Here is a 23,421-nt window from a genome sequence, read left to right as displayed (position 1 = left end):
CCCTGGTAGAGAACTGCTCCATATACTTGTGGTGCAAATAAATCACTCTTTATTGAGGGAACCCATGGATTGCAGTGAGACAGAGCTTGGCAGGAACAGGAGCATTGACAGAGATAAGTACAGGTAGCAACCTCAGTTCTATATATATAGGGTTCATTTGAGCAGGAGAAGCTGTTCTCATAGAAGAGGCTTTTGATGTAAAAGGTGCACATTCAGGAGACAGTCAATCTGCACTCCCTGCCATTCCTGGCAGTAAATTTGTAACCCCCACCATGTGAACCAAGGAAGGCGACAGATAAGGGAGAGTACTCTGTCATAAACCGTGGGATGGAAGGGAAGGAGGGAAGGTACAGAAAGGAATCAGGAATGTGGAGCCAGGGAGGGGTAAAGGACCCGCGGTCCTGTTGAACCTTTAAGCCAGCTCTCCCAAGGAGGTTGGGAGAGCAACGATGACAATATGGTTATATTGCTTGATAAATGGTCAACTAATTGTATGTATGTATGTATGCATGCATGTATGCATGCATGCATGCATGCATGTACATAATTAACTCCTACCCATTCAAAGAACCCTTCAAACCCCCAGTTGTGGGGAGAGAAAGGGATGGCAATTTTAATCCGCTTTGAGGCTGCTTTGGGGCATAACAAACAACAAGTGATAGTGACAAGTGGGGCATAAAAAAATAATGTTTCCAATGTTGTGAATAACTGGAGATAGAATCCCCTTAGAGCTGCCAAATGTCCAGGCCTTTTTGTCTCCTACCTCTCTGAGCAATGATGGAAGTTTTTTTTTTATGCAGCCTTATGTACTTACTAGAAAATAAGCCCGCTGTACTCGAAATACAACGGGCGCTAGCGAGGCTCAGGAGTTTCGTGGGACGGCTCTGCGGTTGTGCTGGGGCAGGGGCCAGACCCGAGGCCGGGCGTGGGGTGGCATGTGAGCCAGTGGCGGCTTGTCCTGCCCCCCCCCACGGCGCAGCCTACCTTGGTGTGTGGGGGCAATGGAGTAAAAGTCGGCGGTGGAGCAGGAGGCAAGGCTGCTGTTGATGGACCGTGTCTTTGGCGGCGAGCGGAGCTGGCATCATGGTCGGCGGCAGCACTGTCTGCGCCTCCACAACTGCTTCCCGAGGTTCATCCGCCGGGCGGGCCGGTGGGCGACATGAGGCGGCGGCCAAGCAGGTATGTATGTGTGCGGAGTGGGGGCCGCCGCCACCATGTCCTCCTGCGCTGGGTTGCGGCACAGTCCGCACCCGGCCGTGCGGGCAGGGGCCAGGTGTGGTGCAGACGGCCGTGGCTGGGGGCGGTGCCATGCCCGCTGTGGCTGGCCCGTCCTGGCCGCGCGGCGAAGCAGAGACCTGCCATCTTGAAGGCGAGGCAGGTAATGGCGGCGGCCGCATACAGGTGAACTGGAAGGGGGGTGGATCGCGAGGTACGATTAATCAGTCCGGCAGCAAGGGACCAATTGCAAGCCGCACTGTGGGCGGCTCGCAATTGGTCCCTTACCGCCAGACTGACAAAGCGCCTGCCGATTGGGCCCTCCGATTGTCAGTCCGGGGGAATGGGCCTATCGGCACCCTCCCTCATCCCGGACAGGGGCCACCCTCGGGGCCCTTACTGCTTTATTTAATCCGCTCCGCTAGGAGTGGTTAAAGATTGGGAGTTCTTATCAGAAGGGATAGAGTAGCTCTAGGAATTGGAGGAAACTCTGTGGTTTTAATATAGAGTTACTTTCTATCACTTTCAGTAAGAACTTCCAGTAAGTACTTGAGGCTACATTTTAAAATGCTCTCTCTCTCACACACACACACATACTCACACACACACACACACACACACACACACACACACACACACTGCTCATTATCAATCATTGTAATAGATGTGTGTATATGTTTTCTCCAGTGTCACAGGGACAGTAATAGAAATGCATGTTTCCCCCCCTTAAAAAAAAAAAAAAAGAACCACGTGGTCCTTGTTGCTTTGATGCAACAAATGAATTGAGTTTGTCATTGACTAAATATGTATAGGATTTCTCCTTTTGGTCAGTCCCATGAATGTTTATTATCAGTCCCATGAATTTTTATTATCTTACTCCTCCCATTCTTTGGCTGACTACAAGATGGTAGCATTGCCAGCTGGTCAGTCTTTTGGTACATATCTGGTGCCTGACAGGCTGTTGATATTGGGTTTTTTTTCATATTATGGCGAGAACGTGGGTAGAGTTGTTGCTATAAGCCTATGTCTCAGTGGAATTTATATAGCCATCTCTTCATATCTTTCAAATATCCTCATAAAATAATTGATGGCTTGGAATGCAATATCTAATAATCCTTTCAATTAGTGGCAATACTTCTTGCCAAAAGCCCTTGTATCTTATCCCAATAGCACCGCATGTCTTAAGATATGTCATAGAATCAAAGAGTTGAACAGGGCCATATAGGTCATCTGGTCCAATCCCCTGCTCAATGCAGGATCAGCCACAAAAAGGACTTTAAAAAATGAAATTCTAGTAACAACAGAACACTGCAGAACTATGAAAGTGACCCTATTTAATGTTACTATCCCACCACAAAACCAACCTTTAACCTTTCCTCCTGAACTGCTCCTCCCCCCCGATTTGGAATATATTTTATTTTTATTTTTTTAAGTGCCAGACCTTAAACCTCTCTGTAAAACATGCCTTCTCCATTATCTAAACCACAAGCTGGAAATCATAAAGGGAAAGTCAACAGGCAGATGTGCAGAGACATTCAACATTGATCTATTATAAGAAAAAAAAAGGATGGATTTTGCACATGCTCAGCGGCTACATCTTTGAAAGGTGCTCCTCCTTGCTTTTTGTCTGTGACACATCAATGCTTGTAATGCTTGTTTCTCTTGTCTTTCACATTCCAGTGAACATTCCCCTAGTTGGCATGGAAATTAGGAAACCATTTCATTCCTGATTCAGCATTGTCGGCTAAACCCATCTTGGATCGGGTCTCAACTTGCAAATCCAATATCTTCTGAAAAGGGGACATTCACCCGATTCCCAGCAGTTTCCCTTTGCTTTGCATTTGTACATATATGCACAGTTCATATCTCTGTCGTTCCTTGGATGACCAGATGCCCAGAAACTGAAAAGAAAATGCTACATTGATCAGTCCATCATGGATTCATACAGGCTTCTCTGCATTACAATGAACAGTAGCATTAACAATAGAGCTTCTAGAATTAAACATTTACAGTACATCATGTTCTCTTTCTTGTTTTCTACCTGTTCTGGATTCTATTGGATTTGGTATATTGTTTTCTTTTTCTTTCCCTTTGTCCATGTGTATTTGCAGTGAATTATTTCTCACAAAAGATTATAAAGAATGCTAATGTGCCTTATATCTGATCTATCTTTAACCAACCAAACCTACCTACCATTTCAAGCATGTGTGATTCCCAAGCAAACGTCTTCTGTAGCTCACTAAGAACAGACAAAGAGATCTACTAGTAGTCAAAATAGTCAAGAACTACCACTCCAAGGCCAAGGTTCAATCCTGACTGTGCATTCTCATGTGTAAACCAAATGAAAGTCTGGTTGAAATGTGTTTGGCCCATGGTCAAACCATGTGTAATGAATGAGACTGTATGTGCAAATATTAATGATCTTAATAATCAACTAGAAGTAAAGCCTGTTGAGTGCTGTAATGTAACAGATGCTAGCTTTTGTGACACACTTGGAAGCTGGCAACCCTGAGCGGAGGTCCCTCCGTGCACCACAGTTCTGACCCAAGTCAAGTTCAAACACACTTAAGAAGTGTGGAATTCCAAAGCATGAACCTACACCTATCTGGCAACCCTACCACTTCTCTGCAATGTTTTCTTGAACTGAAATAGGCCAGGGGTAATGTGTGGCTGGTTAGGTGGCTGTGGAGGCGTTTTACCTTTGTGAGGCCCCACTTACAAACCTAAATAAATATTTCCAACCCGGGGGTAGCCAACCTCCAACTGTGGCCTGGAGAGATTTGCTTCTCATCTCTAGACTATAAAGATCAACTTTCTGCGCAAGCTGGCAGAAATAAATACAGAATGGAAATGAATAGAGTACCTGACAGAGTGGCTAGCATGAGCCACAGGTGAAAGGCAAAGAACTTGGGCAAGGAAACCCTAAAGCAAACAAGTTCTGCCAGCCACTGATCAGCAATACAATGGAATGGGGGGGGGGGAGTGATGGACTGAGTTCAAGTTGAGATCACCGCATGTGTTCTGGATCACCCAGTGGCTTTGGTCAAACTGAAATGTATAGAAAATGGAGTCTGGCCAACCCTGTGTCCTGGCTGTCAAGAGGGCAGGATATCCAGCTTTGCTTAAACCGAGACAGAGGGTAGATTCCACAGGGAGCTGGGTACTGTGTTGTTGCCTTGATAACATCTCTGATTTCAACCTGTAGTTTTTTCTGGTTTACATTCACTTGAACTTAATAATGCAAACCTGTTTTGACATGGACTTTAAAGTCTTCAGGGATGGTGTTTAGAGTCTTCAGGGATGGTGTTTAGAATATGAATGTTTTGGTGTGGGTTTTTTTTTCCAGCTTTATTCTAATTTCTGAGACTAAATAGTCATGTTTGGGACCACGGCTCCTGAACTCGATTTAGCAGAGACCATAGAGCTTCACCACTTTCAGCCTCTGATTATGCAATCTATGGTTTTTATATTAGCCGTCCAGTGATGTCCACGTATACCATCATCTTTTTGGCTGCCAGAAACTTGTGTTTTCAAAGAATATTTTCCTGTCTATCCAGAAGTTGATGAGTTGCTCTCCCATCTCATTTCACGCTCTTAGGTCAGGCCTTCCAACAATATTTGATTCTGCTTTGTTTCCTGCTTGTGTACTACTATTTGCATATGATAAATGCCTTGCATTTGCCATTTATATTCAATATAAAAATAATGTTGAAAATATGCTATTTAGCTGGGGAAAGACACCAGAAAATAGAAAATGGTTAAAAAAAATTTTTTGTTTAATTCTCAGTCCAGTTTCCACAAGGAATTAAAAAAAATCAAATTGAACCTGTGAGAATGAGAAAGATTATAGCATCCCATCCTTATTTTCTCTGTACTACTTTTATAAACATCTATTATCTTCCTATGCTCCCTGCAGGGCACTCTGCTCTGCGGGTATGAACCTGCTAGTTATCCCGGGCCCCTGGGACACTCGCCTGGCCTCAACCAGGGTCAGGGCTTTTCGGCCCTGGCTCCAGCCTGGTGGAATGAGCTCCCAGAAGAGCTAAGGGCCTTGACGGAGTTATCAGCTTTCCACAGGGCCGGCAAGATGGAGCTCTTTCGCCAGTGGTATGGTTGAGGATGGGTTGAGGTCCCAGAGTTACCATCTATGGATCCCCTAGAATCAGTGAGATCAGGACCCTCGCTCCTAAGGAAAGAGCTCCTGACTGCAGCTGGACAGGGGAGGGGAGATGGGGTTAACTTCAATGAATCACCATCTTTTAATGTATAGGGGATTTTATGGGTTTGTTTTATTCTTTTATTGTAAACCACCGCGAGTCCTTGAGAGCGGAGGCATATAAATTAAAATATAAACAAACCAATAAACCAATAAACAAATACATTTAGTCATCTTTTCTTTAAACAATGAAGCTCTCAGTACTTTAGCTTTGCCAGCCCATTCATCTTGTTGAGTAACCTTTTTCTGTATCTTCTACAGTCCCATAAACTGTGTTTTGAGGTCGGGAAAACAGTACAGTAGCTTGCCCTTCAATGGCGGACAGTGCATAAGTTTTTTTTTTAAATTATGACATTAGGATACTGTTATATGGCAGAATCCCAGAAATGGATTGTTCCCCCACCCCCTATTTTGCACACCCTCTCTTCTTCCCAGGCATTTCTTCTATTCCCCATTTTCTACATATTCTCTCTGTTCCCATGTTTTTCTCCCCATTCCCTTTCTTGTACTATCTTGTGTTAGCACACTGTCTGATGTAGCCTCCTAGAAACCTTAAGACATTGTCTCATTTGATAACCCTGTCCGACATAGCCTCCTAGAAATGGTAAAGGCCCAGATTTTCAGGAAATTAAACCTGACCTGGATACTTGTTTTATTGTATACACTTGTGAAAAGCTGACATAAGAGACCTCCTGGAAAGCGCACACACCTATACACAAATACATTTTTAAGGCAGTTCCTAAAGTGCAAGTCAAATAGAATTTTTATTAAGAGACTCACCCAGTGTTCTCCAGTGGCTTACCAGTAAGCCATACCCAAACATTGTTTCTCCTCCGAAGTCCAAGCCAGGTAGTACCATGACGTTCCATTATAGCCTGCACAAATTCCTGCAAAAACCGCAAGTACCGTGTTTTAAAAAAATGGACCTAGATTCACTTCTCAAGTTTTTCCCTTGTTGTGTATGGGCTGCAATGAGTCAACAAACACTTATAAAATGTAGTTTCCTTATCAATGGGCATCAAAAGAGCCAGCTTGGTGTCATGGTTAAGAGCTGCGGCTTCTAATCTGGCAAGCCAGGTTTGTTTCCCCACATCACATGCAGATAGCTGGATTACCTTGGTCTAGTCACAGTCTTTCAGAGCTGTTCCCACAGACTAGTCCTTAGATCTTTCAGCCTCACCTACCTCACAGGGTGTCTGTTGTGGGGAGAAGAAGGGAAGTTGACTGTACTAGTTTGAGACTCCTTTGGGCAGTGAAAAGTGGGGCACAAAAACAACTCTTCTTATTCTTTACAGTGTACGTGTGCCTTTAATTCTCCATCCTTCCTCCCCTTTTTGTGTGTGGACATTATGAACAGGTCACAATTAACTCAAGCCTAAATTTGTTGTAATGTTGAATGGTAATAACTGGAGTGTGTTTCTCCTAGTCTAGAAGAAATCTCTTGATTCTTCTTTATCCAATTTCTCTCTGAAATCCAACAATGCATTTCTCTCCCTCTTATTTTTTGGGAATTTTCAATCTGTATCAAATCCACTCAATTGTGATCAAAAGAGAAATTGAAAGAGAGGAGGGACAGGAAAGGAGGTTCTGTAAAACTGCAGAATATCACTCTGGGAATGTTCACTCTCGGGCCAATATTAGACTATATTGAACTTAAGTTGGGAAAAAAAAAACAAATCTTCAGATTGGATATGTTAACTAGAGAGACAAAGCAGTCTGTAACTTCAAGATGAGAAAAAAGAACAGGATAGGTATTAGGGTTGTGCGTGGTGGCGTCCAAATTGGCCGTTCCAGGCTGACGCCGCCAGCACCACACCACGGGAGGGGGAGGGGAGGCCAGGCACCGGTGCATAACTTGGCGCGCACATGCCTGCGCACAACCCTAATAGGTATTGTTAACTGTAAGCTCTATGACTATTTTGTTGAACTTCTAAATAGTAGTTGTCATATATAATTAATTATATATAGTTTTTGTTTTTATTTTTAATGTATTTCTAAATAAAGAAATATATATTCAAAAAGAAAAAAAGAAAGACAAGGAGGCAAGTTTGCTTCTCCTTCCTGTACTACCTTGCAGTTGGCTAAGATTGTCCTTCCGGACAACACTGACTTATATGTCGCAGTGGAAGAAAGGCAATTTGATGTAGCGGCATCGTGGTTGGGAGTGCACACTTCTAATCTGGCGAGCTGGGTTTGATTCCCCGCTCATCCACATGCAGCCATCTCAGTGACCTTGGGCTCGCCACAACACTGATAGAGCTGTTCTGACTGAGCAATACCTCACCTACCTCACAGTGTGTCTGTTGTGAGGAGAAGAAAGGAAAGGCCACTATAAGCTGCTTTGAGACACCTTCTGGTAGAAAAAAGTGTCATATAAAAACCAACTCTTTCTTTTTCTACTTAATATAAAGAGCTCTGCATTGACAGATCATACCCAAAATGTGCTTGTTAATGTTTCAACACTCTCTTTGAGAGAAATGACAAGTGGAGTATCTCACAGATCTGTCCTGGGCCTTGTGTTGTTCAATGTATTTATTATTATTATTATTATTATATTATTATTATTATTATATTTATATTTATACCCCGCCTCCCCCCGAAGGCTCGAGGCGGCTTACATAAACCCGTCCCCTAAAACCATAAAATGACAATAAAAACCAATGATTTACAATAATTGTAACAGCGATGGCGTAGCCTACTCATTTGCTCTCCGCATCCTCATCTACGGTGAGGGGTGACGCTCTCTACCACCAGTTTGTGAGGGGGGGGCTGATCTTCTTTCCGCCCGGCCTCAGTTATAAGCCTGGCGGAAGAGCTCCGTCTTACAGGCCCTGCGGAATGCTGGTAATTCCCGCAGGGCCCTCAGCTCTTCCGGGAGCTCATTCCACCAGGTTGGGGCCAGGACCGAAAAGGCCCTGGCCCTAGTCGAGGCCAGGCGGGCTTCCTTGGGGCCGGGAACGACCAGTAGGTTAGCCCCCGCAGAGCGTAAATAAATGAGGGGGTGCTTATTAAATTTGCAGATGATAAACTGAGAGGGGTAGCAAACACAGCAGAAGACAGGCTCAGGATACACGATGATCTTGATGGGCTGGAAAACTGGGCTAAAATGAATTTCAATAATGATAAATGTAGTGGTCTGTATTGAGGTAGGAAAACTCAAATGCATCATTATAGGATGGGAAAGACCTGTCTTGGCAGTAGTATGTGTGAAAAGGATGTAGGTGTCTTAGTAGACTTTACACTGAACATGAGTCAGCAGTGTGACTCGGTGGCTAAAAAGGCAAGTGAGATTGTGTGCTGTATCAAAAGAAGAATAGTGTACAGATTGTGCAAGGTAATATTACTGCTTTACTCTGCTCTGATCAGACCTCTCTAAGAGTACTGTGTTCAGTTTTGGGCACCAGAATTGAAGGAAGATATAGACAAATTGGAACGCATCCAGAAGAGAGCAATGAAACTGGTGAGGGATTTGGAGACCAAGGTTGAAGGAGCTTAGTCTGTTTAGCCTGGAGAGAAGGTGACAAAGAGGTGATATGATAGCCATCTTCAAGTACTTGAAGGGCTGTCACAGAGGATGGAGCAGAGTTTTTTCTGTTACCCTAGAGGGTTGGACCAAAACCAATAGGATGAAATTAATTCAAAAGTTATGTTGAGAATATCCCCTTACAAGTTGTTTGAATAAATACAAGGGAGACAAGCAACTACAGAGGGACAAACTGCATTAAGAAGCATGTAAAATCATGGTACCTCACCACCACCATTGGTTCCAGTTGAGCTAGAAAGGGCATATTTTTACCCAGGGAATAAGGCTAAACTGAAACAAAATGGTGCAAAAATATGTTTGGGTAAAAGGACAGGGACTGCTGAGTATTTTAAAATATAGTATTTGTACTACCGTATATACTCACATATAAGCCAACCCGCATATAAGCTGAGGCACCCAATTTTACCACAAAATCTGGGCAAACGTATTGACTCGTGTATAAGCCGAAGGTGGAAAATGCTCCATCATCACAGGCTCTCCCATCCAGCATCCCCTCCCCCAACAAATACAGAAAAGTCAAGAGGATGAATAGTTTCTGGGTTTTGAACCCCGCTGTTCACCCACAGAAACCAAAAGATTAGTTTGGAAGAAGTGATTAAGAAGAGGAAGAAGTGAAGATAAAGGGGAAAAAAAGATAATAGTTCCTCAGTCAAACAACTGATGTCCTACGAGCTGCCAGAGCAATGACTGGCTGGTATATACTTGCGTCTAAGCCAAGGAGGGTTTTTTTCAGTGTGAAAAGGTGCTGAAAAACTGGGCTTATGCAAGAGTATATAGGGTATATTCTAATTTTATTACTATATTATTTTATATATATTTGTATATATTACTATACTGTAGACCAGAATCTCTTGTGGTGCAGGGTGGTAAGGCAGCTGAGGCTGTTTGAAGCTCTGCCCATGAGGCTGGGAGTTCGATCCCAGCAGCCGGCTAAGGTTGACTCAGCCTTCCATCCTTCCGAGGTCGGTAAAATGAATACCCAGCTTGCTGCTGGGGGATAAACGGTAATGACTGGGGAAGGGAATGGCAAACCACCCTGTACTGAGTCTGCCATGAAAACGCTAGAGGGCGTTACCCCAAGGGTCAGATATGACTTGGTGCTTGCACAAGGGATAACTTTACCTTATACTGTAGACTAGGCTTTCTTAACCTTTTGACCGTGCAGCAACCTTTGAAATATTCTTCAGGCTTTGAGTAACCCTAGAAGTGATGTCAGCTGGCCATGCCTCCCTGCCACCTCGTAAATCTGTGGGGAAAAGCCCTTATTCCTGCCTTTTATGTTATTAGTTTTTCTTTTCACCTCCTCCTCAGCACTGGTGATGTCAATCATCATACTCCCTCGATTTTCACAGTCCGTCCGAGCTTTACTATAAAGGTCGTCTTCTTGACTTAAGAAATACAGGTTCCCTCCAAATGGTATCCAGTAATCATGTCGCCTATCAATGATGTCATCTTTCAGCCAAGTCAGGACCGTACAACATAAGGGAAAAAAAGGGAACAAGAAAGATTCTTCAGTATGAGCCAGCCATTGAAACTGCATAGATTTTTTAAATACACAGTTCCATATTATGTATTGATATTTCACTAGACGTAGTTCAGAATAGGGATTCTGTTGATGCACTGCCCACCACACTGCCCATCAGTCTCCCACACTGCCTATCTGCTCACTACACTGGCCATCGGTACTTCTGATGCAACCTGGTTGACCTGTGGAATGCAGAGATGACCAAGGTGGTAGAAATAATTGCTCCTGAGAGCCGTTTCTCCTTCTGTTGAGCCTGGCATGCCACTTGGTTGTCTGTGGCAAAGCCGTTTGGTAGATGGTTAGAATGCATGTGGAGACAAACTCCACAGGGCCTACAAAAGGGAGCTCCTCTACCAGGCATTTGATGGAGTTCGACCCAAACTTCCAAATGGCCCCCAAGCCCCTCCTCTTACTATAACTGTTACCAATCTACCTAACCCACTGGTCCCAGTAAGAGTTGAGCTGAGGCTCTTTTACAGTTCCATTGTTGTTATAATATTATTGCTGTTATCACATGTTGTCACCATATGTTATCTGTATCTTTTTTCTGTTTCCTGTAAACCACGCTGAGCCTCCGGGGAAAGCGGTATACAAAGATAGATAGATGATAGATAGACAGACAGACAGACAGACAGACAGACAGACAGACAGACAGACAGACAGACAGACAGACTTTATGCAACCAAGAACAGTTGAGAATATATTATTGTGCCTACTATATGTCAGGTAAAGAAGGAAACCTATTCACCATCACTACTGTTCACATGTAAGGCCATCTAGCAGAGCTTTTCCAGGTTGTCAAGGGACTATAATGCCAAATTCCTGACAATGTTCACCTCCTAGCTGTATTGGTAATTCCATTTGCAGGTAAATTGCCTACACTGGCTGTGACTAGGGATGGGCAATTCAACACAGATAAGCTGAAAAGTACCCGAACTGATACTGATTCTTGTACTTTTCAACCTATCCAAGCCAAATCACTCATCCTTTGCATCTAAATGGTCAGAATCAGAGGCCACCAAATTGTGATCCGGCAATGGGGTTATGATGTGGCTTTTTAAATGCATCCCCCCTCTCTTTCTCAGGCAGTAGCTGAAAAGGCATGGGGAGAGAGAGTGTGAGGATAGGGGGGAGGGCTTTAAAGTGAGCAGATGATTTTCCTGTCATTAACAACTATATGGCAGGTTCTCTCTTCTCTCCTTTCTCTCAGCTGCCTGGGAAGGGGAGAATTGCCAATGAAATCTCCCGGAATTGCCTGTGAAATCTTCAGGTTAGTGCAGGAAGAGCAATTGGTTCCCAGTCTTGCATCAACAGTCGCAATCCTTTGTTGAAATGACTAAGCAGCCTGATCAGCGAATAAACCAAATATTCTAGTACTGCAGATAAAAGAGCAGAGCAGCTGGATGAAGCTGTTTCTCCTTCAACATCTTGGCCAAGTCTTTCACGTTACCTAATAGGATTAATAGCTCCCCCAGCATCTGCTTGTCAGGTGGAGTCTAATATTACAAGACTTTGACAGACTTCATATCAAGGAACATGAAAACATTCTAGCGGGCACCTCATCAAGGTTAGAATAGCAAAGGGAGGAAATGGTGCTTGTAGGGAAAGAAACATTAATATTTGTGAAACCCCAACACGTTTAGCATTAAGCGTCTTCAAGGGGATATCACTTCTGATTCTCAGTAGAGTGTTACTTTCTCTTAGGTAAGTGTCAGTTTAATACTTACCAAAGGGAAGTAACATTCTACTGAGCATCTGAGGTGATATTCCCTAGAAGAAACTTGACATAAAATCTGTTGGAGTGTCGCAAATATATTTTCGGTCCTGGTCCCTACCTGGTGGAATGAGTGAAATGAGCTCCCGGAAGAGCTACGGGCCCTGCAAGATCTTTCGGGGTTCCACAAGGCCTGTAAGACGGAGCTCTCCCACCAGGTTTATAGTTGAGGCCAGCACACAAGGAAGATCTGGACCCCCACCTGGTTCACTCTGCAGGTAGCTTGCCAATGAATTAATTGCCAATGAAATCTCCCGGAATTGCCTGTGAAATCTTCAGGTTAGTGCAGGAAGAGCAATTGGGGTCCCCCTGTTGCCAACAATGGACAGCATCTGATTTGTCTCTCCCCTCTCCTCCCTCTAGTAGTTGAGGGTTCTGCCATCTTTACTTGCTGTTGATTGTTGCTGTTATAGTCCTTTTAATAGGGTTATAATGGGTTTTAAAGGGATTTTTAGTTGGACATATGTAAACCGCCACGAGCCTTTGGGACTGGCAGTCTTCAAGCAAAGGTTGGATACACACTTTTCTTGGATGCTTTAGGATGCTCTGGGCTGATCCTGCATTGAGCAGGGGGTTGGACTAGATGGCCTGTATGGCCCCTTCCAACTCTGATTCTATGATTCTATGATTCTATGATTCTATGATTCTATGATTCTATGATTCTATGATTCTATGATTCTATGATTCTATGATTCTATGATTCTATGATTCTATGACTGGCGCTCAATAAATTGAATAAATAAATAAATAAACAAACAAATATTTTTTTTTCGGATTCAGCTGATGATTCATTCTGAATATGAAATCGTACATTTTTTTAAATGTGCATGCCTAGCTGTGATGTAGATGCCCTAATTGGTGTTGTTAAGTCTCAGGATGTCATGGGAATGCAGTCTATTCCTAGTTGTATGGAGGAATTTCAGCTGGTGATGCTCAATGCAGGAGACAAGATGCTTAGAAGAAGGCAGTTTTCTATACCTTGGCTTGATTTGTGTCCCTCATGACTGTGACCATCCCTTCTGCCAGGCTGGCTGAGTTCAAGGGGGGCAAATGCTCATAAACACATCTTTGCAGAAGGGCATCATTCTGATTCCTTTGGACAATGCTCTCATGAGACCCTTGCTCACTGAAGAAGTCACCCCTTCAGACCCACATGACCTTTTCCCAGGCTTTTAATGATGCTATTTTATCTTTTATTAGCTGCTTTATGGTCTGATCCAAGCAAGAGGACTGTTTTCTCAAAATCGTTTTAGACCACTCTGTTCACTTTATGCTGTTTTTATGCCCTCACTTGTTTTAATTTACTCTGCTTTTACTGGCTCATTTGATTTTTATTATCCTAGTACAGTGTCCCAGAATTATACCAGAGCCCTGAAGGAGTTATGTAGGGTGGTGGGGATTTATTTTTTTTAATATATATTTTGGTGGTGGCAGTAAATGGAAAAAGCTGACATTCTCCAACAGGGTGAGCATCTCATGGTTGAGTGGGGGGCAGGGTTGTTGTTATTGTTGTTGTTATTATTATATCTAGATTTATTTCCCGCCACTCCCTAGACGGCTCATGGTGGGTCACAATGTCTAAAGAAAAAGCCCCATTAAAACTTTAAAATACTCCCAACATAATGGAAAAACCCCATTCCTAACCCCTATTGCTAAGGGGTGGTGGTGGAGAAGGATGTCCAACAATGTTCATTCCAAGCCCGGAGGCCCAGGGGGGCAGCAGATCTACCTCGCCGACCCCAGCCTCAACCATAGACCTGGTGGAAGAGCTCCGTTTTACAGGCCCTGCAGAAAGGTGACAAATCCCTCAGGGCCCACAGCTCACCCGGGAGCTCATTCCACCAGGTAGGGGTTGCATGGTTGTGTGTTTGTTGGTGCTTTTGGTGGCAGTGGAGTGCTCAGCCTGATGGAGCAAGCTGCGGGGACAATTGGGGGTAGGAGGTTTTTTACTCTGGGTGGGTGGAAAGCTTATGTCACTTCAATAGTGGTAATAATGAAAATGCATATGGGGACCCTTAAAAATACACACTAAAGAGCAAAAAAATATCAATTAATTTCAAGCACTCACCGATTGATTCTAGCAGTTCATCATTTCTCAAGTTTAGATTGGTCAAATGTTCTGTGAGTCGTTTAGCTTCTTCAAATTTTACTGTATCTAAATGGTGGGCAAGAATCCAAGTTAGAGAGATCTCAAACAGAAATTTTCAGCCTTCTGTGCAGGTCAAAAGTTGTGAAGTCCCAGCTGACTAGTGCACAAGGGTGGTGCGGTAAGGGGCATTCAGATTAGGGATGTGTGCTTTGGGCCACCTCGGCCAAAAAACCACCAAGTACAGCTGCCTTGGAGACAGATCTTCCTGAGGTGGTTTGAAGTGCCAAATCCCACCCTTGAACAGAGCTGAGTTGGGCATTCCAAGGCATACTGTGGGGCGCCTCTGTATGCCTTGGAGTGCTTCAGGTGCTCCAAGGCACATCAAAACCCATTAAAGGTGAGGGGATGCCTTTCAAAGGTGAGGGATGCCCCTCTCTCCCTCCCCACCCTTACCACCCAAAGTAGGAGGATGATGTGCCTCCAAACCTCCTCCCCTCGCTTGACACCTCACCGTGGCCTTATTATGTCTCCCATAATAGAGAACACATGTTCACTCTGAATGATGGTGGTGGGCAGGACAGAAGATTCATGGCTAAAGTGGAAAGATCTGGCCACATGGTGGCCTTCTGTGACCAGTACTCCAAGGCATTCCAATGGGGGGGCCTCAGGGGTCTCTTGAAGGTGTGCTGTGACAATGCCCTCGGCGGAATCCTCCTCAAAGCTTCCGTGGGCTGACTGATGCTGGCCACCTCCCATGAGACTACCAAGGACCAGAATTGTACCTCCCTAATGCTGGAGCAACCTTGTTCAACATAGGATGACTGGGAAGAGGAATGTTCTGCCTCCACCAAGCCCTCAACTTTCCCCTCATGTTTGATGCCAGGCCCTTCAACATCAGGCCTGGAATCTAAGAGGCTATGAATGGGGTCCACCATTATTCCTCCAGGACCCATCTATTGTTGTGCATGGTCATTGGGGGTGTGGCCATATGAGCCTGGTTTGCAAACCACAAACTACCAAATTTTTTGTGTTCGCGGAGACCGGTGTGTTGGGTCGTGCCCATTTCCAGCAGGGAAGAGAAGAGATGGATGCTCCTTGTTGAGCAAAGGATTGGACGTTTCTCCTTCTGTGCATGTTGATTGGTACATACATCATTATGTCATTAGTAAAGGGCTTCTAATATCCTCTGCTGTGAACAAACTATGAAATATATGGGATTTGATCCTATAGAGTTGTTCTGCTAACTACAGTTGACACTGGGAGAAGGCATCTTGAACTCAAGGGAGATGTTACTGCTAGTGTAACGTATCAATAGCCTCTAACCTATGGTGGGTCTATTTATCAGGATAATGACTGATTTTATGTTTGGGCATGGGGGGGGGATATATTCACAAGATACCTGGGAGAGGGGAGTTGGGTGATCAAGGCTCAACACTAAGCCCATCCCACCTTTTCCCCCTGTAACCCACCAACCCCATCCCCTTTTCCTGAATGAGACCACTAACCAAGAATTACATTGTGGAGAAGTGACAGCAGGGCTTAAGAAGAAGAGGCCCCGAATGTTCCAACTGTAAGGAACTTGCTTACCATTTGCATCTCGGAATGAGTCATTATAACAGCCTATGAATGCTTGAATTCGTTTTGCAGCTCTGTATCTGTTCTCTAAATTTTCTAATTCAGTGAAGTCTAATAAAGAGAAAGGATAAAAACAAATCTGGTTCAGATGTCGGAGGCTTCTGCCAGGTGGGACTGGAGGTCCGGAGACTTAGGGCTACATTGGATAGAGTTCTTAGACCTTACCTGGCAAGTGTTTCTCAGTGATCAGGTCAAGTTGCCAATCTCCAGGTGGTGGCTTTAGTTCTCCAGGGATTACAGCTAGGCAAAAGAGATCAGCTCACCTGGAGGAAATGGCCACTTTGGAAGGTGGACTGAATGTCATTGTACCCCACTGAGGTCCCTCTCCTCCACCCTCAAAATCACCAGGTATTTCCCAACCTGAAGGTGACAACCTTAACTATCAGGCTTGAGAGTGCTTGTGTATATATGCCAAGTGTCTTTACCTAACCATTGGGAAACCCGTCTTGACTTAGAGTCTTAACTTCAGGGATCAGTGAATGAGATGTCATGTGTCTCTGGAATGTAAACTTTAATACCCCTTTGCTCTGTTAGGCTTTAAGACCTTCTGAGTCACAGCTGAAGTAATTGGAGGGGATCAGGAGATGGAAAGTGACAAGACTGTCCCAACAAACAATCAAGTTTTGTTGGTTGTTGTTCTGGATAACACAGCATTATTGGAAGCTTGTGAGAGACATCAACCCATGGAAGGACATGCCAAGTTTCCAACTAGATGAAGTCTAGCTAAAGTCTTCAAAAGGGGACTTTGAATTTAAAGTATCAGGTGTTGTTGTTGATAGGTGTGAAGTCATGTGCGACCCATCTTGACCCCATGGACAATGATCCTCCAGGTTTTCCTGTCCTCTACCATTCCCCGGAGTCCATTTAAGTTTTCACTGATCGATTCAGTGACTCCATCTAACCACCTCATTCTGTCGTTCCCTTCTTCTTTTGCCCTCAATTGCTCCCAGCATTAGGCTCTTCTCCAAGGAGTCCTTCCTTCTCATGAGGTGGCCAAAGTATTTGAGTTTCATCTTCAGGATCTGGCCTTCTAAGGAGCAGTCAGGGCTGATCTCCTCTAGGACTGACTGGTTTGTTCGCCTTGCAGTCCAAGAGACTCGCAAGAGTCTTCTCCAGCACAGTTCAAAAGCCTCAATTCTTTGGTGCTCAGCCTTCCTTATGGTCAGGTATTTGAGGTAAAATCACTGTACTGCTTCTCCAGAAAAAAACATGGATGTGTCTAGCAAACAACCTTGCAAGCCAGGGAAGATGCTGAATGGTCAGTAAAGAAGAAGAGTCTGCTTATACCCTTTTATACCCGCTTATCAGTACATGTAGGAGTTCTAAAGTGGCTAATACTTCTGTTCCCCACAATAGACACCCTGTGAGGAAGGTGGGGCTAAGAGAGCTCTAACAGAACTGCTCTGCAAGAACAGCCCTAAGAGAACTATGGCCAGCCCAAGGTCACTCAGCAGACCTCATGTGGTGGAGGGGAGAATCAAACTCAGTCCTCCTGCTTAGAGGTTGCCACTCCTAACCACTACATCACTTTGACTCATGGTCAAGTTCTCATGGTCTTTATGAAGCATCTCGAACAAAACAGTTGAGATAGCTTTGAGCAACAAAAGTGTCTCACTGATTCCACTGTCAGCCCCATGTTTAATCCACCTGCTTGAAATCAATGGAATATGAAAGGCTAAATCGCCCCCCTGTTTTTGAAAGAATCAGCATAGAGGTCACATCAGTCTAGGTCAGGGGTAGTCAACCAGTGGTCCTCCAGATGTTCACGGACTACAATTCCCATGAGCCCCTGCCAGCAAATGCTGGCAGGGGCTCCTGGGAATTGTAGTCCATGGACATCTGGAGGACCACGGGTTGACTAACCCTGGTCTAGATAACTTCATGTATTGTTTATATGTTTTATGTAATCCACCCTGAGCCTCTGGGGAGGGTGGTATATAAATAAGTAAATAAGTAAGTCATTGTGAAAGTGTTTCAGGTGCTGGAATTGAACTTACACAGAAAAGTCATCACAGCAGCTCCAGTAAAGAATAATGCAGTAGTCAGGAAGGCACAGGCATGAAATGCAAACTTCTTAGTGAGCTTCGGCCCTTGAAAGTGAAAAGGAAAGACAACTTGGCTGCAGTCTTTCAAACAAACCTCACAAATAATGGCCACGCTCCAAGGAATCCAGCCTAGGTCAGCAAGAATCAACTTCCTAAACCTGGAGTACATTCTCTTCTGCTGACTGCTCAGGGACAGGTGAATAGAGGCAGCTGTTGTAGAAAAAAAAAATTAGGGTTCAGGGCTCTTAGGTTGGGGTGCCAGCCTCCAGGAGGGACCTGGGGATCCCCCAGTTGTACAGCTTCAGGCTACAGAGACATGGTTGTGATAGCATAGAGATTTTGCCTGGCTTTTGGGGACAAAGTTTATGGACTGAAATGAATCATAGGACTTTCAGGTGCTGAACTTGGCCTATAGATACTATTCTCCTGGTGGGGCCTGGTGGTCTTTCAGAATAACAGCTCATCTCCAAACTACAGAGATCAGTTCCCTGGAGAAAAGGGAATCAAAATGTACATAAATTAATCAGAGTACAAATAGTTATTATTTAATGCACATTAAGAATTAAAAAAAAACAATGTTAAAATATAAAAATCAAAACCTACAATGTATCAAATCACTTCCTTTTGGTTCACACATGAGGAATCACACACAAGATTAAATCTTGGCTCTGGACAGAGTGGTGATCTGCAACAATTTTGATTCTTTGTTGTGAGCTCTGTATTTGGAATCATCTATACAACATAAAGGAGTGTGCATACATCTGGTGATGTGTTGAACATTCCTAAGCCTCCAGGCAGAGCCCTGTCCATGCCTGGAGGCTTTGGAACATTCAGCACAAAATCCTCCCACCTTTCCAGACAAAGCTTTGCCTGCAAAGGTGGCAGAGTATTTAAAGGGAGTGTATGCCTCCGTAACAAATGACCACTGGTCCTTTTCAATACTTCCCCCAACCTGCAAACATAGGGTAGAATATTGAAAGACAGCACCGGTTGCCTAGAGCCCATTGCATTTTTGCACATGTTTTACTGTTATGTGGGCTGCCACCCCTCCATCAAAGGCTGGCACACCCGTGTCAACCCTTCCTGACACTCCTGAGCAGACCCTGGCACCAGAGAGAGAAAAGCCAGGTCAAGCCTTGCAAAGCATAATGGGAGAGCAACTAAAACCCACTTCTGGCTCTGAAGCAGGACTTGGAGTTAGGCTTCCCCCAACCTACTTGCTTGCAAACAAAAGAGGAGTTTGTCAGCACACCTGGCAAGTACAGAGAGACAAAGGCACCCCACCCAAGACTCCCCTCCAGCCAGCCAAGCACATTGTCTTGTAAGGGGAACTGGCCACTCTCTTTGTCTTTTCCCTTACCACTATCCCCAGGCACAAGCAATCATCCAGGATTTGCCAGAAATGGGCCATCAGCCCTTCTAGACAGGAAATATTTCTTCATATTCCCAGCAGCTAGTTTCTTTGTCTCAGCAACCCGTTTCTTTGTTGGGACCCGGCCCCAGCCATCAAACTCTTTGTCCAAGCCCTGGACAAGGTAGGATCAGCCCCCTGTAACCTAAGGCCACAGATTTCCTTTAAATATTGGGCTCCCACAGCCACAAAGTGCAGTCAGTTTCCAGGCTACAGAAACTCTGTCCGACGCTCGTCTTGGTCCCTCGTCCGTCGCCCCAAATTGCTTCCCTGGACCTCCGGAACTCTGCTCCACCCAGAAGACAGGTAGATATCACTTCCAATCAACCCTTAGTATAGGTTCTTCCCCTATAAGCCTTTTCCTTGTGTGCTAGTGGCTAGGAATGTACATTTCTTTGCTAGAGTGCGCATGTGTTGTCTTTTGTCTAATTAGTGTTTGTTAATAAAATTCTTCCATGTTTAGATCATTGTCTGCCTTGGTTCTATCTCAGTGACATAATTACCCAGTAAACTGTGCAATACAAGGTCCCACGTTACGCCACGCTGCCTCTTGCTGGCTCTACTAGCTGATTCCCCACAACTAAATTTAGACACGTGTCCTTACAGACACGCATTTGGCGTAACATTACCGCTAGTTATTATATATTACTGGGAGTGTCACATTTTGTTATTCTTATGTCATCAACCAGGTCTTATGGTGAAATTATGATGTTACACATGTGCATATATTATTTATTTGACCAGTGAGTAAGACCCGTAGGGTCAAAATGTGTTGGTCTTTGTTCATTCCATGTTCAGCTACTGAGATTGTACTTGTAATATTGCACAGATTCTGAATTTTATATTTTAATGCTGTTTTTAATCTTCTTATTGTGCACTAAATAATAAATGTTTACATTCTAATTTTATTTTATTTTTCTTTGCTTAACCTTTGGGTTCCTGATTTCTCTTTCATAAAATTCAGAGGAATTAATGCAAGGAACCCCAACCACATTAAACTGCTTCTAGACCTTTTCTTCCAGTGTAGCCATAATGGCTGGTTCTGTCTTGGCTCTTCTTTACTCAAGGAGCTTTCAAACTCTGCCCTTCCCTCTACCCCTCTCCAATTAAACTTGCTCCTTCTCTTCTGTCCTGTCTCTACAGGACTGATCAGTTGCCATCTTATACATCCTTGGGGCTTTCATTTTTACCTCCTTCCTGCAGTTTCATCTTGGAGCTTTTATTATTCCCTCATTCTTCTTCCTCCTCTTTCAGCTTCACCAGGCGCTGGGTGCTTTTGCAAATGATCTGTATAGTGAAAACACCAATATGTTAACATTAGTATAAATCACCAGTAGGGAACACCTGATGCACACAGCATGTTACAAGGTAATTATGTGAGAAAACCCTCTCTAAGAATCACAGAAGATGCAGGACCGGATTCACCCTCAGAAGCACAAACTGAGGAAGGTGGAAGTGGCTTAAAACAGGGGTAGTCAACCTATGGTCCTCCAGATGTTCATGGACTAAAATTCCCATGAACCCCTGCCAGTGTTTGCTGGCAGGGGCTCATGGGAATTGTAGTCCATGAACATCTGGAGGACCACAGGTTGACTAACCCTGGCGTAAAAGACTCAGGCTGGATGTGTTTTTATAGTTGTATACTGTTTAAATGTTTGATTTTAAGTGTTTTTTTTAATTGTTGGACATTTGTACACTGCCATGGTTTGTTGGATTATGGTTTTGTAAATGGTATGAGTTTTGTAGCTGGCTTGGAGCATCGAGAAATAGTTTCAGGGTTCTGCTTATCAGCTAGCCACTGAGCTCTTCAGGGTCCCATCTGGTGGAGGTGTTTATTGGGATGGGTGCTGGAGACCTCTCCCCTGAGTTATTGTTCTTGAGGACTTCACCTTCCAAGTTGAAGGTACCACGTCTGGGCTCAATATTTCTTGGTCTCCTTGCCAACCATAGCTCTCATCAAGGTTAGAACTTGCCTAGCTCATGAAAGTGGGCATATCCTGGATGTAACTTTTGTGCTTTGCTTTGTACTGCAAGGGAGTGATTTTCTTTGGTGGCTGATCCATGGTACACAGTGATCCAACAGTTGCTAATGGTTCCTCAAAGTATGAGTAAATAGGTCACTGAACTTCTTCAGGGGCACAAAACAATTCAAACACCCTGGCCACAGCGATTTATGGATCATACTTGATTCCAGAATGCTCTGGAGATTTTAGGATACCAAATAGCCATTCAGTAGACACTAACATGACACACAAAGTTCCTGGAAGCTGCCAACAGATTTCCCCCCACTTCCAACCGAATCTAGAACTTTGTTTTACCATAGAATGGCATGACTTAGAAGGCTGGGAGACATCTAGAATAGTGTTGGTAGAGAATGAATCTGAAAAGCTGGTAAGAAGGATGCCAGACTGGAAGTGTCATACCATAACTCTCTGTGGTCTCATACACTCTCTTACCTTGAGGGCAGTGGCCAATACAAATTACTTCAGATAGCTGTTTTCGTCCTGTGAAGGGAAGATGAAAAAGGGGAGTAACTTACTACATGCTCTTTGCTTATTCAGACTGGTGTCTTCTCCGTATCCCCTTGGTGGAACCATTGGAAGGGCTACCCTGTTGGAAGAATATGCTTTTAGAGCAGTCACAATGGGTACTTCTATGACATCTCATAAAGAACAGTCTAATGTTCTGTCTTTTTTAATGCAAAACCAAAACAGATGATACTGCGATACTCCTAGACAAAGAGGACAATTGCAAGTCCTCTGAGTCCCAGTTGATTCATTTCTGCATTTTAAATAGTCTTTTCCCACTCAGCAGGAAAGAAGGTATTCTGCAGCAAATCACTTGCTTGGCATAACGACAGATCCAGGTTCACTCTTCGCCATCTGCACACTCAAAAGAAATTTCAGGTTCTGGGATGGGAAGGACATTTCTCCACCAAGACATTGGAGAAACGCTGTAAATTGGAGAAGACCATCTTAAGTATCCTTGATCAGAGGTCTGTTTCAGGAAGGTGAGCACTCCTGTATTATTTATTTATTATATAGTGTATTATTTATTTTAGTTGTATTATGGCATGTATGTAATGTTGCCAGGAGATCCTATGATTGGGTCCATGTTTTGAACCAAAGATCCATGGCTCATTCACTTGTCATGTGCCCCAAAATGTTCCTTGGCTGTAACCCCTCCCGATGGTTCCCATTTGGAAACATTGGCACCTTGGTCAATTCTTCTCTCCGTCTTTTCTTCCTGCCATGCCTGCTTCATCCAATGGCTGACTTCACCTGCCTTGCCTTTGATATGACAAATTCTGGAACTCTTCCCATCAGCTTAGGCTGCTCTCTGATTGGCTGCCTCCATAGCGATAGAAAAACCTTTGTTCCCCAGTCATATCCTGCTTTGGACAGTTGAAGGCTGGAGAAAAGAGACAAGACAATGTTAGAATTATCACATTCATGTTGTTTATGATGAATGACTAATCTGTCTCAAAAGAAGGGATCGAATATATTTTTCGTCCAGGGACTAGCAACTTAAAACATATGCCCAGGGCATTTTCTTCTTATTTTACTCTGCTGAGAGTAAGTAACTATGACTAGGGATATGTGAGAGAGAAAAATTGGACCATTTTGGATTTGGTCTGAAATGCTTCAGGCTGAATCTGATTTGCATAATCACTCATTTAAAAAAAAATAGGTTTAATTGGTTTGACCAAGGAAACCTATGGTGCTGTTAAAGTCTATGGGGTTTCCCCCCCTTTTGTCTTTTCTGGGCTCTGGGGGGGGTGATTTAGAGGCCCCAAACATTCAGCTTTGCTGCATGAGGCTCTTCCCAAAAGGACCCCCAAGTTTCAAAAAGATTGGGCCCAAAGGGGGTGCCCCAATCCAACCCTTATTATTTTCTGTGATGAGAAAAAAAATGATTATTTGGTTTGTTCATAAATATAAGAAATAATGGAAACTGGATAGAGTTG

The 23,421-nt window shown here is 44.0% G+C and overlaps 1 protein-coding gene across 3 annotated transcripts; it reads right to left on the bottom strand.

Annotated features, from left to right (window-relative positions):
- Nucleotides 1–2,739: 2,739 nt before the first annotated feature.
- LOC143819726 (CD209 antigen-like protein B) lies at nucleotides 2,740–22,781 on the bottom strand. 3 transcript variants are annotated; one of them, XM_077301634.1, is made up of 10 exons: nucleotides 22,670–22,781; nucleotides 21,994–22,064; nucleotides 20,645–20,741; nucleotides 17,996–18,088; nucleotides 16,164–16,238; nucleotides 15,951–16,049; nucleotides 14,343–14,429; nucleotides 10,276–10,427; nucleotides 6,212–6,318; nucleotides 2,740–3,116 (listed from the first exon to the last, which is right to left on the bottom strand). In XM_077301634.1, exons 3-10 carry the CDS (start codon nucleotides 20,661–20,663, stop codon nucleotides 2,960–2,962), a joined length of 789 nt encoding a protein of 262 aa, XP_077157749.1. In that variant the 5' UTR covers nucleotides 20,664–20,741; nucleotides 21,994–22,064; nucleotides 22,670–22,781; the 3' UTR covers nucleotides 2,740–2,959. The 3 variants fall into 3 exon arrangements, with proteins under 3 accessions (XP_077157749.1, XP_077157750.1, XP_077157751.1); XM_077301635.1 differs by lacking the exon at nucleotides 21,994–22,064 and adding an exon at nucleotides 21,911–21,958 and having other exon boundaries at nucleotides 22,670–22,766; XM_077301636.1 differs by lacking the exon at nucleotides 16,164–16,238 and having other exon boundaries at nucleotides 22,670–22,780.
- Nucleotides 22,782–23,421: the final 640 nt, after the last annotated feature.

Source organism: Paroedura picta, chromosome 10 (genome assembly GCF_049243985.1).
Source record: "Paroedura picta isolate Pp20150507F chromosome 10, Ppicta_v3.0, whole genome shotgun sequence".
Taxonomy (NCBI): Eukaryota; Metazoa; Chordata; class Lepidosauria; order Squamata; family Gekkonidae; genus Paroedura; species Paroedura picta.
This window is presented reverse-complemented; position numbering and strand designations above follow the sequence as displayed.